This window comes from Lindgomyces ingoldianus (assembly GCF_010093535.1).
Source record: "Lindgomyces ingoldianus strain ATCC 200398 unplaced genomic scaffold BDR25scaffold_1, whole genome shotgun sequence".
Classification (NCBI taxonomy): Eukaryota; Fungi; Ascomycota; class Dothideomycetes; order Pleosporales; family Lindgomycetaceae; genus Lindgomyces; species Lindgomyces ingoldianus.
In genome coordinates this window covers 1,236,461-1,251,637 of record NW_022985162.1, presented here as the reverse complement: position 1 = coordinate 1,251,637, position 15,177 = coordinate 1,236,461, and the positions used below count along the sequence as shown (strand labels likewise).

At 45.2% G+C, this 15,177-nt stretch overlaps 5 protein-coding genes across 5 annotated transcripts; 3 read left to right on the top strand and 2 right to left on the bottom strand.

The window, feature by feature from the left end:
• Positions 1-728: 728 nt before the first annotated feature.
• On the top strand, positions 729-1,975 carry BDR25DRAFT_206656 (alternative oxidase; the record flags this gene model as incomplete). The annotated part of the gene is made up of 4 exons (XM_033684498.1): positions 729-987; positions 1,040-1,352; positions 1,410-1,747; positions 1,803-1,975. 4 exons carry the CDS (start codon positions 729-731, stop codon positions 1,973-1,975), a joined length of 1,083 nt encoding a protein of 360 aa, XP_033554612.1.
• Positions 1,976-3,004: 1,029 nt separating this feature from the next.
• On the top strand, positions 3,005-4,951 carry BDR25DRAFT_348090 (uncharacterized protein; the record flags this gene model as incomplete). Its single annotated transcript, XM_033694368.1, has 12 exons — positions 3,005-3,046; positions 3,085-3,236; positions 3,292-3,409; positions 3,445-3,521; positions 3,582-3,665; positions 3,718-3,801; positions 3,865-3,960; positions 3,992-4,137; positions 4,186-4,348; positions 4,417-4,703; positions 4,747-4,840; positions 4,870-4,951. 12 exons carry the CDS (start codon positions 3,005-3,007, stop codon positions 4,949-4,951), a joined length of 1,425 nt encoding a protein of 474 aa, XP_033554611.1.
• Positions 4,952-5,807: 856 nt separating this feature from the next.
• Positions 5,808-8,426, top strand: BDR25DRAFT_275145 (alcohol oxidase p68; the record flags this gene model as incomplete). Its single annotated transcript, XM_033687476.1, has 10 exons — positions 5,808-5,825; positions 5,874-5,908; positions 5,959-6,048; positions 6,101-6,254; positions 6,307-6,408; positions 6,460-6,747; positions 6,796-7,306; positions 7,376-7,695; positions 7,749-7,933; positions 7,990-8,426. The coding sequence occupies 10 exons, from the start codon at positions 5,808-5,810 to the stop codon at positions 8,282-8,284; spliced, it is 1,998 nt and encodes a 665-aa protein (XP_033554610.1). The 3' UTR covers positions 8,285-8,426.
• Positions 8,427-9,079: 653 nt separating this feature from the next.
• On the bottom strand, positions 9,080-10,655 carry BDR25DRAFT_348088 (uncharacterized protein; the record flags this gene model as incomplete). Its single annotated transcript, XM_033694367.1, has 9 exons — positions 9,080-9,121; positions 9,172-9,239; positions 9,292-9,301; positions 9,369-9,545; positions 9,595-10,197; positions 10,240-10,339; positions 10,366-10,481; positions 10,562-10,571; positions 10,633-10,655. The coding sequence occupies 9 exons, from the start codon at positions 10,653-10,655 to the stop codon at positions 9,080-9,082; spliced, it is 1,149 nt and encodes a 382-aa protein (XP_033554609.1).
• A 436-nt stretch (positions 10,656-11,091) lies between these two features.
• Positions 11,092-11,999, bottom strand: BDR25DRAFT_275142 (GCN5-related N-acetyltransferas-like protein; the record flags this gene model as incomplete). Its single annotated transcript, XM_033687475.1, has 2 exons — positions 11,757-11,999; positions 11,092-11,700 (listed from the first exon to the last, which is right to left on the bottom strand). The coding sequence occupies exons 1-2, from the start codon at positions 11,817-11,819 to the stop codon at positions 11,092-11,094; spliced, it is 672 nt and encodes a 223-aa protein (XP_033554608.1). The 5' UTR covers positions 11,820-11,999.
• Positions 12,000-15,177: the final 3,178 nt, after the last annotated feature.

The window sequence follows — 15,177 nt, the reverse complement described above, 5'->3', positions numbered from 1 at the left end:
TCGGCGTGGGCGAATGAGTTCCCGAGTCGCCGATTGACAAACACTCGGGCGAGAACGGAGACAAAAACGGCATAGCGTCTGGCGAGTTTAACGTCCTCCACAGAGTCGCCATCCCTCCTCATAGCATGCTACGAACTTCAACTAACATATATAGCAAGGATGCACTCAAGAACTCTCATTGCTTACTTGTACTTCTACCCTTCTTTTCTCGAGTGCATCGGCACTCTTAGAAAACTACCAATGCGTCCCATAAAGTCGCAGCAGGATTCACTACTAAAGCAACGACATGAGCATTAGGTCAGCCCGGAGCATCTCGGGACCCTTAGCGGTCGCTACCAACGTCTTTCATGCTCAGCCTCAAGACTCATCCATGCACGAGACCTGCGTGGGTTTTTCCTCTGCCCGAATTGACAAATCCGATACCGCGCAATGCCTTGTAATGCTTCGCATTGGCCTTGTTCGGAGTTCTATTCAACGCCTAGATCTAGGAACGCCCTTCATCGAGCGTGGCTGGCGTCGCAAAGGGCATTCCTACGCCGTTGATGACTGTAACGTATTCCGAAAATCCGTCGAGCACTTGATCAAGTCTTTATCGCCTCGGGGACCCCTTTGATATCATATAAAACCCGATTTCTGCCTCAGCCGGTGTTTACTTACCATTTATCTCCACAGACACACATTATCTTTTCAGACTGCTCTGACTCCTCAAACAGCCCTCTCCCACACTAATGATCTCCAGAAGAGTAGCATCTTCGGGGGCAATGGCATCCAAGCGTGCATCGGCCCAGCTCCTCAAGTCCTGCAATGGATTGGGCACCTCCAGCGCTATCGGACTCCGGCCCAGCTTCATCATTGTGCGCCAGTGCCAGCCGCTCATAGCTAGCCGGCGGAACTTCTCTAGTACATCCAACGTGAACAGCAAAGAGTTCTTCCCAAAAAATGAGACAGAGAGGGTCAGAAAGACTGGATCTGCATGGCCCCACCCAGGTATGAACTGTAATCCTACTTTTCCTTAATGAAAACTAACAAACGCCCTCAGTCTATACACCTGAGCAAATGGACTCTGTCGTCGTTGCTCACCGAGAGGCCAAGACATATTCTGACAAGGTCGCCCTTTTAGCTGTTAAAGTCCTACGGTATGGTTTAGATCTGGCAACAGGTTATAAGCATGAGAAGGCTACTGCATTGAACAAGAAGGACCCTACCGCGGCACTCCATAAGTATGCTATGAATGAAAAGAAGTACATGATCCGGAACGTCTTCCTCGAGAGCGTGGCAGGCGTCCCAGGAATGGTAGCCGGTATGCTGAGGCATCTACATTCCATGAGGCGCATGAAGAGGGACAATGGATGGTGAGCATGGAGCTCCCGGCTAACTGGATAGCCCGAGCATTGGCTGATGTCAACCAGGATCGAAACCCTGTTGGAAGAGAGCTTCAACGAGAGGATGCATCTCCTCACCTTCCTGAAGATGTCTGAGCCCGGACTCTTCATGCGCCTCATGGTCCTCGGTGCTCAGGGTGTCTGGTTCAATGCCCTGTTCCTTGCGTACCTGATCAGCCCACGAACCGTCCACCGATTTGTCGGATACTTGGAGGAAGAGGCGGTCATTACATACACACGCCAGATTGCCGACATCGATGCTGGCCGCCTCCCAGAGTGGTCAAACCTGCAGGCCCCTGAGATCGCCGTAGAATACTGGAAGATGCCTGAGGGGCACCGTACCATGCGAGATCTCCTCTTGTACAGTACGTGTATTTTAGTCTAATCATTCAAGGATATCCCGCTAACATAGGCCAATAGTTCGAGCAGACGAGAGTAAGCACAGGGAGGTCAACCACACCCTTGGAAACCTCAACCAGAAAGAAGACCCAAATCCATATGTGAGCGAGTACAAAGATCTCACAAGACCGCATCCGACAAAGGGTCTCGAGCACTTGCGGGCGACTGGATGGGAACGTAGTGAGATCATCTAAACCTCAACAAATGTCCTCAAGTTTCCCTCCATTTTCACCTTCACGCAGTAGGGCACGCGTCTCTCCACTCATATTATCATATTAGTCCTAACGGTTCTTTAACAAGGCGTTAGGAAAGCATCTTGGAAGACAACGCAAAACGATACCCTCTATTCAGATTTAAGAATCGGGGTCTCACTAGTGGATTGGTACATATTCAGATACTCCTTTTAGATCTCGGCCCCACTGGCTCTGGAAGGAGCAGGTCGACCGGGCGTTTCCTACCGCTTTTATCGGCATTTTATTGGCCATGAGCAATCAACTTTAAAGTTTAGAATATACAACTACAATTGTAACTGCAAGGCAGCCTTCTCCGCACGCTAGCGCCACAAAATTGCCTGGGTAGTTTTTGATTAATTGGCTGTAAAGGACCTTAGACAGAGAATCCTATCCTCCAATCGTGTTTGCTTCAGAGCATTCTCCTGCGTTGCTACAACTACCGGCTCCCTCCACAGAAGATGGGAACACAAGACCATCGCGTTGGGACAGCGTGAATGCCCCACGGAACAGATACTTTGTGCATTTCACGAAACAGCCTTCTAATAAACCCACGCAAAGCCCGGCGAATGGCCCGAGGATACCAGCCCTCCCGCGCTACAATAATAGCTGAGGTCCAAACGCGTGGCGCGCTCAGCAAATCTAGGCCGCGTGGAGTACCATGGGGACTGGATGTGGTAAGAAGCGGTTTGATGTTGAAGAGGGGTTGCTTTACTCCTGCAAGCTGACGTGCAGCGCTTCTAATATCGAGGCGTATCCGGACGCACATTGGCTGCACAAATCGTCTGATATAAGGCGGAGATTTTCCAGAGGGTTGTCCATGCAAGACAAATTTTACAGCTTTCTAACTGATCGAAGCCGATGATCAAGACAAAAACGCCCTATTACACACAGGTGTATTCTCCTACGTCTGTTATTACATGCCAAAGAACATGACTAGGACGAAGTTGATCTACAAAACCTGTTGGCAGAATTAGAACAGTTGTTGAGATGATGCCCATTTCCCTCTTAAATCAGACCTCAGTATATGATATTGTATCTGCAAACAGATAGTAGGCAATGTGAGCAGGGAGTATTCAAATTTAGACTCCTCAGTCTTGCGCGGGCTCCATTTCATCGGCCTAGTGATTAGCAGTACGATACCTTGGTATCTTTTCACCAAGACTCCGCAACAAATCATCATGAACCGTATTCGCCCCAAACTGGAAAAACTCAATACCAGACGGTGACCACCTCCCATGTCTAAATAAGTGACCTCACCTCTAACTATCCGTCCGAAGAAGCGCAAATTTAGAAGCTAGCTTATCACTCACACCCATGCATTTCTTTTCGATGTGCTTCCCCTCCCACACTGTCCTCAATCGTCTGGCTCCGAAGTCGAGCGCTGGCCTCGCCAACGTGAACCTTCTTAATCGGTCCTAGAAATATTTTAGGTCATGCTAGCTGAGATTGTTATTATTCGGGGTCTCAAACAGATGTTGAGGTTTAAGTTGCAGCCTCCAAAGCTTGTGTGTGTGTAAGAGACCGATTGTTCGTCCTAAACGGGATTTCTGTCTACCGAAATGCCGAGGGCAATTTTCATGACGAAGATAATGGATACCAGCCAACTCAAAGCGGCTAAAACCCTAGTTATTCGCGACTTATCTAGAGCGACGTGTTCTCGAGGAAAGGAAAGGCAAGCTTCGACATCACTGTGCCATTCGGAGGGTGGCAGAGGAGTATGTGATCGATAACGACACTGAGGCTAACTTTGAATTCTTATGGTTACTCAAGGAGGTCCAGGCCAGGAGGTGAATTGAAGAAAGGATCAAGATCTCTCACTAACCAGTACTTGCTGCTGCCGAAGTAGCAAGACCAGATAGCCGACTGCTTGCTCTAGGATTGTATTCCTACTCTGCAAGCCTTTTAGCTAAAGTCCATTTGTTCGTATACGCAATCGCAGCCAGGAGGTTCAGCTAGGACTGTGTAGCATCACCACAGACATTCTCGTCTTCTTGGAAGCAAGGGTACACACAAAACCTTGGTAACCGGTCAAATCTTATTCAATGCCACATGGCTTTGGCGCATGCAGCGGGGCAAGGCCGAATTCAGGTTGTCGATTACATCTTACTCTCGCAATGGGCCTGGTGGAGCTTTGAAACAGAGAATAGCTGTGACGCCGGGGTTTTGAAAAGAGACTTGTATACACCAAGCCTGGAAGACTTTCCGGGTTTTCGTGGCCGTGAGGGAGACGACCGCTTTGAAGGGCCCATTGCCTAGGGAACTGCTATCGATACGGAAGTTGCGCGCGGAAGTCGATGTGAGTATGGTCCAAAGGGAAAAAGGAGATGGCGATCAGTTTTGAATTCAGGATGATTCTAAAGAGTGTTATTTGTAATGTAACGAGCGCAGGCCTTGCTTGCGAGCCGAGTGCCCGGGAATAAGGGTCGAGCGTGGCACAAGAAGCCCTACTCTACGTTCTCTGGAGCAAAAACTGAATCACTTGGCTATTGGCCTCTTGTCAATTCATTCCTGCCGCTGCGTTTTGCTGCAAACACATTTTCCCGTAGCCAATTTAGAAGAGAGATATTATTCCGGAGAGTTTTGACAAATAACGATGAGCGGTTTGGCTCTGCAAAGTTGGAACGAGGAGAAGGTTCTCATCGAGATGGCCGATGGATGTCCACTGTCGTGAAATTCCCCGCACCTGACGGTTCGGCATCCAAGGATAGGGCCCCACTCGCTGCACTGCCAAGATTCCTCTCCCTGTGAGACGGCTCAAACAACAGCTTCTGCACCCCACATCCGACCAACCCACGCGGTGACTTTGGCTATTGACCTTCAGCATCGGTAAGCTAAAGACGGCACGCAGTGGATAGCTCAAACGCCAGCGCCTGCATGAGCTTGGAACCCCGCATTAGGCTAGCTCCAGAAGAGGAGCTTGAAGAGCTTCCACCCTAGAGGTAAGGTTGAACTATATGACAAAAGAAGGCAGCATCAATTGCAGCCAAGATCAGCTTCGTAATGGTTCTTTATCTCACTCCTCTTGGTCGCTTCGTCCCTGTCGGTCAGCCTTCCCCTCCCCACCCCACCCCGACGAAACAGCTACTTGCTACTCGTGTTGCTGCGGAGGTCAGAAGCTTGAACTCCAGCTCTGACGTAGCTTCTGGACCCTAGCTGTTCGGCTCCGCAGAGCACAGGAGGGGAGGACATCCCAGCAAATCTGCTCAACTTCCACCACTTTCTCCGCATTCAACTTCGCCCCTGCTGTGGTGCTAATCCCAGCACAATCCTTTATCCAAGCCCGTTATTTTGGGTCGACACAGCCCTTACCCGACTTGCCAAGCCAATCAGTAGCAAGGTACCCGTTCTTTCGTGCATCCAGAGCAAAACCTCCAAGCTCAGCATTATTGCGGATCCGCAGAATTGCAATGCCGTCAAGCGGGCACTATTCCGCGCTTTACCTTTGGGACAAGTTTCTTCAGGGTCTTCGATGTCGGGTAACCTCTTTTGGTGGAGCGACGTGCATGGGTCAGGCAGGAGAAGTTTAGGTCCCCTCCTGGAGGTATGCACAGTCTAGGATCCACGATCGATGCTGACGAAATGCGCAGTTCGAGAATGGCTCAGGTGATGAAGCTCCTTCGCGCCGACGCGAACTTGTAGGTGCGGGGTCCAGTTGTTTAAAGCAGCTGGGTACTGCAATCAAATTGTTGGCCTAGGACCCAGTTGACTTGCTTCTACTGTGGTAGTACTCTCCCTACTCCTCCTGTTCATACACAGAAAGCAATTGAAGGAATCCATTTCATAAACTTTCAAGATGACTATCCCAGATGAGGTATACTAATTAAGTACTTCATGTCTTCAGGTGGCTCATTTGATGCAGGTTGACATCATCGTCTGCGGTGGAGGCTCTTGCGGGTAAGCCAGAAAACCTGACAAGAGTTCACTACTTAACGTTTTGCTCTTAGCTGCGTGGTTGCTGGGCGGCTTGCAAATTTGGACCATAATCTCCAGGTCCTCTTGATTGAGGGCGGAGAGAACAACTTGAACAACCCTTGGTAAGCCCCCCAGATTTCACTCAGCCGCTCGCCTCAATTCATTGGTTTTCAGGGTCTTCCGCCCCGGCATTTACCCCCGCAATATGAAACTGGACAGCAAGACTGCCTCGTTCTATTACTCGAGACCCTCGGAATGGCTTGATGGAAGACGGGCTGTGGTACCTTGTGCTCACATTCTAGGAGGCGGGTCCTCTATTAACTTCATGGTGAGACCCATTCCCTGGATCTTGAAAGTCGGGGAGCTGACGCAAGTCCTAGATGTACACTCGTGCCTCAGCCTCGGACTATGACGACTTCCAGGCGAAGGGCTGGACCACAAAGGAGCTCATTCCCTTGATGAAGAAGCACGAGACATACCAAGTATTCACATCAAATCACATTCGAGGGGCAACCTTTGCTAAGGCTCTCTAGCGTTCCTGCAATAACCGTGACATTCACGGCTTCGAAGGACCAATCAAGGTGTCATTTGGCAACTACACCTATCCAATCAAGGAGGACTTCTTGCGAGCATCTGAATCTCAGGGCATTCCAACGACCGATGATCTCCAGGACTTAGTCACCGGTCATGGTGCCGAACATTGGCTGAAGTGGATCAACCGAGACACTGGTCGTCGTTCTGACTCCGCGCATGGATACATTCACAGCACCCGCTCTGTTCACCAAAACTTGCACTTGATGGTCAACACCAAAGTCGACAAGGTATGTCTGCTCGAGTCGCTCGGTATGTAGCTGCTAATTCGCGCTCAGGTTGTCCTCGAGGGCGACCGAGCAGTGGGCGTTCGAACCGTTCCCACCAAGCCTCTTGCTCCAGGTCAGAACCACTCGAAGACTATCAAAGCCCGCAAGCAAATTATCGTGTCGGGTGGCACGCTAAGCTCACCCCTCATCCTCCAGCGATCTGGTATTGGTGACCCCGAGAAGCTCCGCAAGGCTGGCGTCAAGCCTCTCATTGATCTCCCCGGCGTTGGTCTCAATTTCCAAGACCACTACCTCACCTTCTCGGTCTTCCGTGCTAAGCCGCATGTTGAATCCTTCGACGACTTCGTTCGAGGTGACCCCAAGGTCCAGGAGCAAGTCTTTGGGCAGTGGAATATTAACGGCACTGGACCTCTGGCGACCAATGGTATCGAGGCAGGTGTTAAGGTTCGGCCTACAGAGGAGGAGCTCAAGATGATGGATAACTGGCCCTGTAAGGAATTCAGGTCTGGGTGGGATAGTTACTTTAAGAATAAACCCGACAAGCCTGTTATGCATTACTGTAAGGCACCAATCTCATTTTATTCGTCTTGTTCTACAAAGCAAAACACTAACAGATCACCTTTTGCAGCCGTCATCGCCGGCTGGTTCGGTGACCACATGCTCATGCCCCCGGGCAAGTTTTTCAGCATGTTCCACTTCTTAGAATACCCGTTCTCCCGTGGTTCGACTCATATCGTCTCGCCGAACCCGTACGAAGCCCCCGACTTCGATGCCGGTTTCATGAACGATAAGCGCGATATGGCACCGATGGTCTGGGGTTATATCAAATCACGGGAGACTGCTCGCAGAATGGATGCTTATGCTGGTGAAGTCCAGGCTATGCATCCTTTTTACTCGTACGACAGCCCGGCTCGGGCTAAAGATCTCGATCTCTCGACCACCAATGCGGTATGTGCTTAACCATATTCCCGTGAGAATTAAATGAGACTAATAGTATGCAGTATGCCCTCCCCGGTAATCTCACCGCTGGTATTCAGCACGGATCTTGGAGCATGCCTGTTGACAAAGGGCGAGCTCCCGAGCCAGCTTTCCTGAACTCGAACGCGCAACATGTCCAAGAGGATCTTCAGTACTCGAATGAAGATATCAAGCACATCGAAGATTGGGTGAAGAGACACGTTGAGACGTAAGCCACCCTACTTCACTACCGCCATTTATTTAACATATTAAATTAATATATAGCACCTGGCACTCCCTTGGAACCTGTTCCATGGCACCTAAGGAGGGCAACTCGATCGTCAAGCACGGCGTGCTCGACGAGCGTCTCAACGTCCACGGTGTCAAGGGCCTCAAGGTCGCTGACTTGTCCATCTGCCCCGATAACGTCGGCTGCAACACTTACTCCACTGCCCTTCTTATTGGAGAGAAGTGTGCAGTGTTGACTGCTGAGGACCTGGGTTACTCTGGCTCCGCGCTCGATATGAAGGTTCCGACGTATCATGCTCCAAGGGAGATTACGGGTTTATCTAGATTGTAAAAGCAGGAATGGGCAAACGAGGGTAGGCGGGGGCAAGCAGGGGCAAGCGAGGCTGTCTATGGAGAGGGTCATGGGGAAGCTTTTGCTCACTCCTTCATTTGGAATGAGGGTTGTTGACGGGCGTTGCGAATATTGGGCTGCGTGGCACTGCAAATCCAAAAGATCACAATCCAGAAAATCCCATATTAGGATGATGTATATAACCAGTGATGGGGATAAATTGATAAGCCGAACTCCTATAAAGCTCTATCCTGCAGACAATTCACCGTGCTCGTCCATCCCAGCCTACGATTAAGAAGCACGCTTGAGACTGGAACAGTTCTTCGAATCTAGCAGGGGACGACGCCAAACCCCCATGTGGTGGATGTGATTCCATACCCGAGGATTGGAGCGGAGCCGCAAGTCGAGATGTTGCGGTTCCGCAGGTCATGGGTGCCTCCTTTCATATTTGCTGCACGGTCGATCGTTTATTTCCGTGTGGGCAGGAAGAAGCGGCACAGATGGCAAGAGCTGAAAATGGTGCATGTCGCTTCGTCATCTCAAACACGAGCTACCGTCTTTAGGTTTGTAGGCGGTTTCACTATCTATTCCTTCAACATATGACCGAAGCACCTATTTGTGCCTAGGATGTGGGGGTTCGCACCTACGACGGGACATGCCAATATGTAATTTCAAGCAAACAACTCGAGCCTTCTTTTCTTTCTTCTTTATACTAGTAAGAAATCTAGAAAATTAAAAACTTCTTAGGTGTACCGTATTAAACGCTTCGTGTTATACGGCTTGATACGGATGCGTTTAGAGCAATTTCAATAAATGAAAGGTCGGAATTATGAGGCACTAACGTAAATAGGAGTATGGTTTTATGTTTATCTAGAAATAGAGTCTACCTGATCAGGTGTAAGCCGAAGAAAAGCCAAAAACTTAATGATCCGGTCTGTCAAAAGCATATTCCACCCTGGAAAGTTTAGAACGAGAGATAAATCTACTATGCAAGTGCACTAGCAAACCCCTAACTTCCTAAGTTATCAGAGACAACCATTAGCACCCATCAATAAAAGTCTTAGGACCTATTATCTCTGCAAACATGATAAGCTGAAAACATCTCACTTACCCTGTGGCTCCTAATATTTCGCCTTCTCACACTCCCGAGGGTGCAGGCCTGTACATCAGAAACCACTTCATCTTGATTATGAAATTTCGGAAGTCTTATATCTGCAGTGAAACTGCCTTCCCAAATCATCCTAAGGGTTTTATTCGAGAACTTTGCCCTCCGAACGTCCAGCCTTACATCGATTCTGGTCTTTCTCCACCCGAGTTCCTCTAGAATCGCTTTTATCTAGCGGATCTAGACGGTCGGAAATATAGGAGTCCTCTCTCCCAAAAATTTCACAGAATTTAGTGAAAGTCCTCGGATCAGGTCCTTTGGGCAGCATTGGATTTACCGAGTTGTGAAACTGTAGATTGGAGAAAGTGGAGGTTGAAGCGGAGCTACTTATACTCAGAATTTTAGTGGCGCAGCCCTGAGATCTCAAGCTTCTGCTTCCTAACTGTGGGGATTTAAGCTCCGCAATTTCATCACCAAGATCAAAGTCACTTTCGATAGATTTCTCTTCCGAAGCACTACTTGGCGAAATCTTGGGAGGCTCGGGCCGGACTCCGTATGGGACGTCACAAACGATAGGCGCCTTTGTGTAGGGCCTGTACCTATCATGGGAGCTTATGTCAGAGGTCTTGCTCTGGAGACTAGAAAGTGTGCTTGTCGTATCAAGGTCGATAGGGAATTTGGGGAACGAGTGGTGCGAATCCGATGAGTAAGCGGCCTGTAAGTATGGGTCGACGATATCTTGTATAGCGTGAGGGGCAATTGAATTGATCTTAGCCTCCGCTTCAAGCACATCTGGGAAACGAGCATGCTGCGCTCGATGAAGTGTGCCCACTCCATTTTATGATTCCACGCTCCTATCTAGCTCCTGAAGGGATCTAACAATATGTTCATGTGGTATCTTGAAGCAAGAATCTGTCGTTGGTATTGCGATGTTGGGGCAAGCTGCGGTACTCGGGGCCGGTATTGATCCCCACACTTCTCTGGAAGTTCTAAGTTTTGGCTGAAGTGTTGGCGATTATCCTGGTTCGACCAGACGCCTCCCTTGATCGGATAACGCTGAGCATACATGATGATAGCATGTTCAGTGGTATCCTAGGAGGTTGAAGTCAATAAGAGCGTCTGTGTGAGTTCGAGGTAGGAGTAGCAGGGATTGAATAGATATTAAAGGCGACAAGTACACTGCTACAATGCTAGGCATTCGAGCTGTTTAGCATCGAAAGTAGCTGTCCTCCTCACCGTCTACGACATTAGCTGGATAATAATCATCTCAGAGGTCTTAGTACACTGTTATGGTGTTAAGGCAGATAGTGTACAGACTTATGGTAGGGTCTGCAAAAATCTCTTCCGTATGTAAATACTAACTCATTATAACGCGGTCAGGTTAATATAGGTCGATTGTGAAGGCCAGTCAAGGGGAATGGATCGTTATTTTGTGTGCGTGCGTGCTGGCTTAGATTAACACCTATTAGACAGTTCATTCTTCAGTCCAATCCTTTTGTAATATTGTGGTTTCATATCCTAGATCTCGTGGTAGAGTGTCTCGTAAGGTCGGAATACCTGTTTGCGCTCCCGTACAATTGCTACGTTGCAAGTATTGCCATCGTCACACGGAACAGATCATCCAAAAGCGAGAGACGATTTAATCTACGGTGTACCCCCAGTAGCCCATTGTCATATCTTTGAAAGGCCTAAAAGGCTTACGTCAGAAGCTCTTAACCATAAATATGGCATCCCCGGTCCGCCCAACCTCACCACTCTCTCCACTATCCATCACTTCCCCAAAAAGCCGGAAACCACTTCTTTCATAGAATCTTCTTGCATCTCTGTTTTCAGCCACCATGCCTAGATGAACTCCACCAGCACCAAGGTCTTTGATCTTATTCAAAAAAGTAGCCATAAGCTTCAACCCATATCCTTTATTTTGATATTTCGGAAGAATATCTATGTGAAAATGGGCTGGATACTGTTTAAGAAGAGTCGGCGCTGATTTCTGTAGCAGGTTTCCTTCTGGGTCGTACACCGCTCGTCTTACATACTTCAAGATTTTGGGCTCGTTCGGATCATCCTCATTGGGCTCATCCGGCCGCGGAACGAATGTCGGGTCTAGAGTAGGAATGTATTCGTTTCTCCATTTCTTGACAAAGGTACTGGTAGATTCCGTACCAATGATATACCCGACAGCTTGACCTGAGCCGTCATCGAGAACGACACATGTTTCGGGAGAGAGGAGGAGGTATGGTCGGCACCAAACATATGAGCCAATGGTACGTGCCGGTTCGAAGTCGACTCCTTTGTCGATCGTTGCAAAGAACTGAATCTTGTGCGTCAAATACATATATTTACACGTAGAGAGTTGGGAAAACCTACGATGTGAAGGCAAGCGTCCAAATCATGTAAAGGTTCAATTGGTCTTATAAAAGGCTCGGGCATAGCTCGAAGGTTGGATGGATACCTCAACTTAAAAGCGACTGGGAAGGAAGCGGGGTTCTGCTGCAAACACCTTGAATATCACAGGAGCCTCCTAAGCCAAGTTTTTGATCTACGTTAGATTAAGTTGAGAGGAGACTCCGGTATGGGCTAGAGAAATCTAGACTGTGTAGATTAAATTCGCTATTCGATGCTGTGTAAATGAAGACTTCGGATGCGCCAGAGAGGAGGGGGAAATAAGGGCTAACCCCTTCTGGGCTAGACTAAGGTCATGCAACTAACACTCGTTATCTCAGCAAGCTCAGACGGGATGGGGAGAGAGCCTCGACAGGGGCAAGCCCCTGCTAGTGGCCTTAGTGGCGCAAGCCCCATCTCTCTAGCTAATAAGGGTGTAAGAAAGGCTTTCTCTCCCTAGCTATCTAAAGGACTTTTATAATTATTTCTTAAATACTACAACTTTACTGCTTACTTTTTATATAAGGGGACTTTCTATTATTAATTTATCTGCGTTTCTGTCCTCTAAACTTTATAAAACTTTATAGTAGTAACTATATTATATACTGCTACTGTGTATTAATTTTTAGGACAATTTGCGCGTTATCTGTTGCTAAAATAAGTAATAATTCCTCTAGCTGCACCCTACATCTACATTTACCCCCGCGTCCATCTTAGCAGCCACTAAATATACCCCCTTTATTAATGTTACTGTTGTCTGTTGTTCTAATAACCTTCTTTCCCTCTTCTTTAGACGTTAAGATGCTTTATGCTGTTACTACTAAGTAGTTAGTTAACACATTACTAGACTGCGCCTACTGCACAACATTAACTTACTATATAAAGAGATAAAAGCTTAAGCTTATATTAACGTGTATACATAAGCTTAAATAGTTACTTAGTAATTTTTTTAAGTTATACTTAGATAAACCTCTTCTAAAAAAGACTTTAAAGCCTAGTAAAAAAAAAATAATTTTTAAAAAAGCGCTTAAAAAGTATAACTTACTTATAATAATAAAGGTTAATTAGGGTGTTTAGAATAATTTTAATTTTAATTTAATTTACTAGGAGTTTAATATCTTACTTAAGAAGCCCTTGTTTAGGCAGTATTAGCCTAATGCTAAGTTAAAGGATGTTAATTTTTCTAGTACAGGCATAACTTTAGCTAAAAAGGCTCTAGCTTAGAGCAAGTTTATTAGTAGCATACTAAGTAATAAGTGTGCAGCCTAGTGTAGTTATTTAAAGGCAAAGACTTTATATAATAGTAAAGTGTACTTAATTACTGCTATTATTTTACACGCTTAGGCTTAAAGGAGGTTAAATTATTTTGCTTACCTACTAAGGCTATACTTATATAGCAGTGGCATAAAGTAATAAGTTATTAAGATGTTATTAAGTCTTAGTCTATGTAACTCTTACAAGGTTATTAACAAGAAGGTAGATAATATAGCAGATAAAATAAAGTTATTATAAGTTATATCTGTTTAGTTAGTAGTTATGTTATTTAATAGTACTTAGGTTACTACGTCTTGCAATAGACCTGCAGTCTATAATTATATATAACAATTATAATTTTTAGGACTGTATACGCAACTATGCACTAGGTACTAGTACATTTACGCAGCAAAACCTAACTACAGCGCTAATTATTAAGTGCCTATAGCTTCTATTAGATAGGCTTAAATAAACTATGTTTAAACTAAGCATGCTGCTATAGCTTAAGCACCTTATAAAGTCTAATAGCATAGTTTAGGATCCTATAAGTAAGAGGATTACTGTATATTTTATGTTATAAGTAATAGCAGCTATTTACTCTAGCGCTGTCTTATCTATATTTAAGGGGAGTAAGCTTTAGGAACTATTAATGCTAGCACTTAATATGCTACTGTATAAAACTTCTAGTTAAGTTAATTATTTAGAGGCTATTTTTTTTAATAAAGGTGTTATTAATAAGACATACAAAGTACATAATAATATATAGTTAAAGCAGCTAGGGTTACCTCTAGACACTAATAAACTAAGCTTTAAGAAGTAACTGTAGATTATGTAGGGTAACTAGAAGACAGCTAAGTTTATATAAAGTATTAAAAAAGAGCAGCAGGACGCCTCTAAGCTATATAATTAAAGGGACTAGATAATTAGGCTGCTAGTGTACTTCTATATCCTCTAGTCTCTTACATATATAATTATCTACATGTATTTCTTAGCCCTAGAAGGCTCTAATTTCTTAAGTAACTTATTACATAATATCTTATAGTTAAATTAATTAAGCATTAATAAAAGTAATGTTAAATATTACATAGCAGTTCCCCTTATTACTTTAAGCTAGAATGCTAGGATTACTAGCCTTTTTTACTAGGAGTTAAGTAATAGTAGCCTTCTCTAAAGTTTAATAGATAATATTAATAATGTTAAGCAGTACACTTTAGAGCTATACTTTAAAGCTATTAGTAAGCTTACTTTTAGAGACTATTTTAATGTCTTTAATTAAGTGCAAGTAAAGGTCTTTACTAGTCTTACATAGGACAGATAGGACAACCTAGTTAGTAAGTTTACCTTAACATGTTAGTTTCTCTAAGAAATTAAGATGTTCCTAAGCTTTTATTATGCTGTAAAGCATAGTAATATTAGGCTTATCTGCCTTTTAATTAACCTACTTGCTATTATGTTTTTTAGGTCTAAGTAGGGTTAATACAGCACTAAACTGTTATATTTTTAGTAAATGTTAACTAACAATGTCTTTACTCTAATACTCTAGCAGTCTATCCTTGCATCTAGACTAGTTAATGTACATAGAAAGCCTAATACATTTTAGGCTACTAATTTAGTGCTTAAGCTTATAAACTGTACGTACAAACTTAACATGCAGCACTTTAAGAATAAAACTTATAACGTAAACTTTACTTTTAGCTGTCTTACGCTCTCCTCCTAGTTCTACATGCAATTACGTGCGCTTATAGAGAACGCCTTTAGTAAGAAGACAAATAATAAGCATTTATAGTAAGATGTTAGGTCTAAGATATTTACTCTTACTTATTATTTACTAGAGGGCGGACAGTGTAGACCTCCTTCTAGAATATTCTAGCCTTGTGCGGCGCTACTACTTACTAGTCCTAATATTATTTTAGGGGGTGCTAAGTTGTTAGCGTCTAAGATTAAAGACTTTAATGCAGCTAATGTTATGTCTATTAATCCTGCGCTAGAATTAGATGTTACAGACCTTATAAGTATTAGCACTTATAAGTCTTTTTTTATTAATGCTGCTAGCTTCACAGGTGCAGTTAAGAACACAACATACAGTGTTACTAATAAGATACAGGATCTAATAGATAGTCTGTTTAATAACTTAGCTAAAGAATAATAAAGC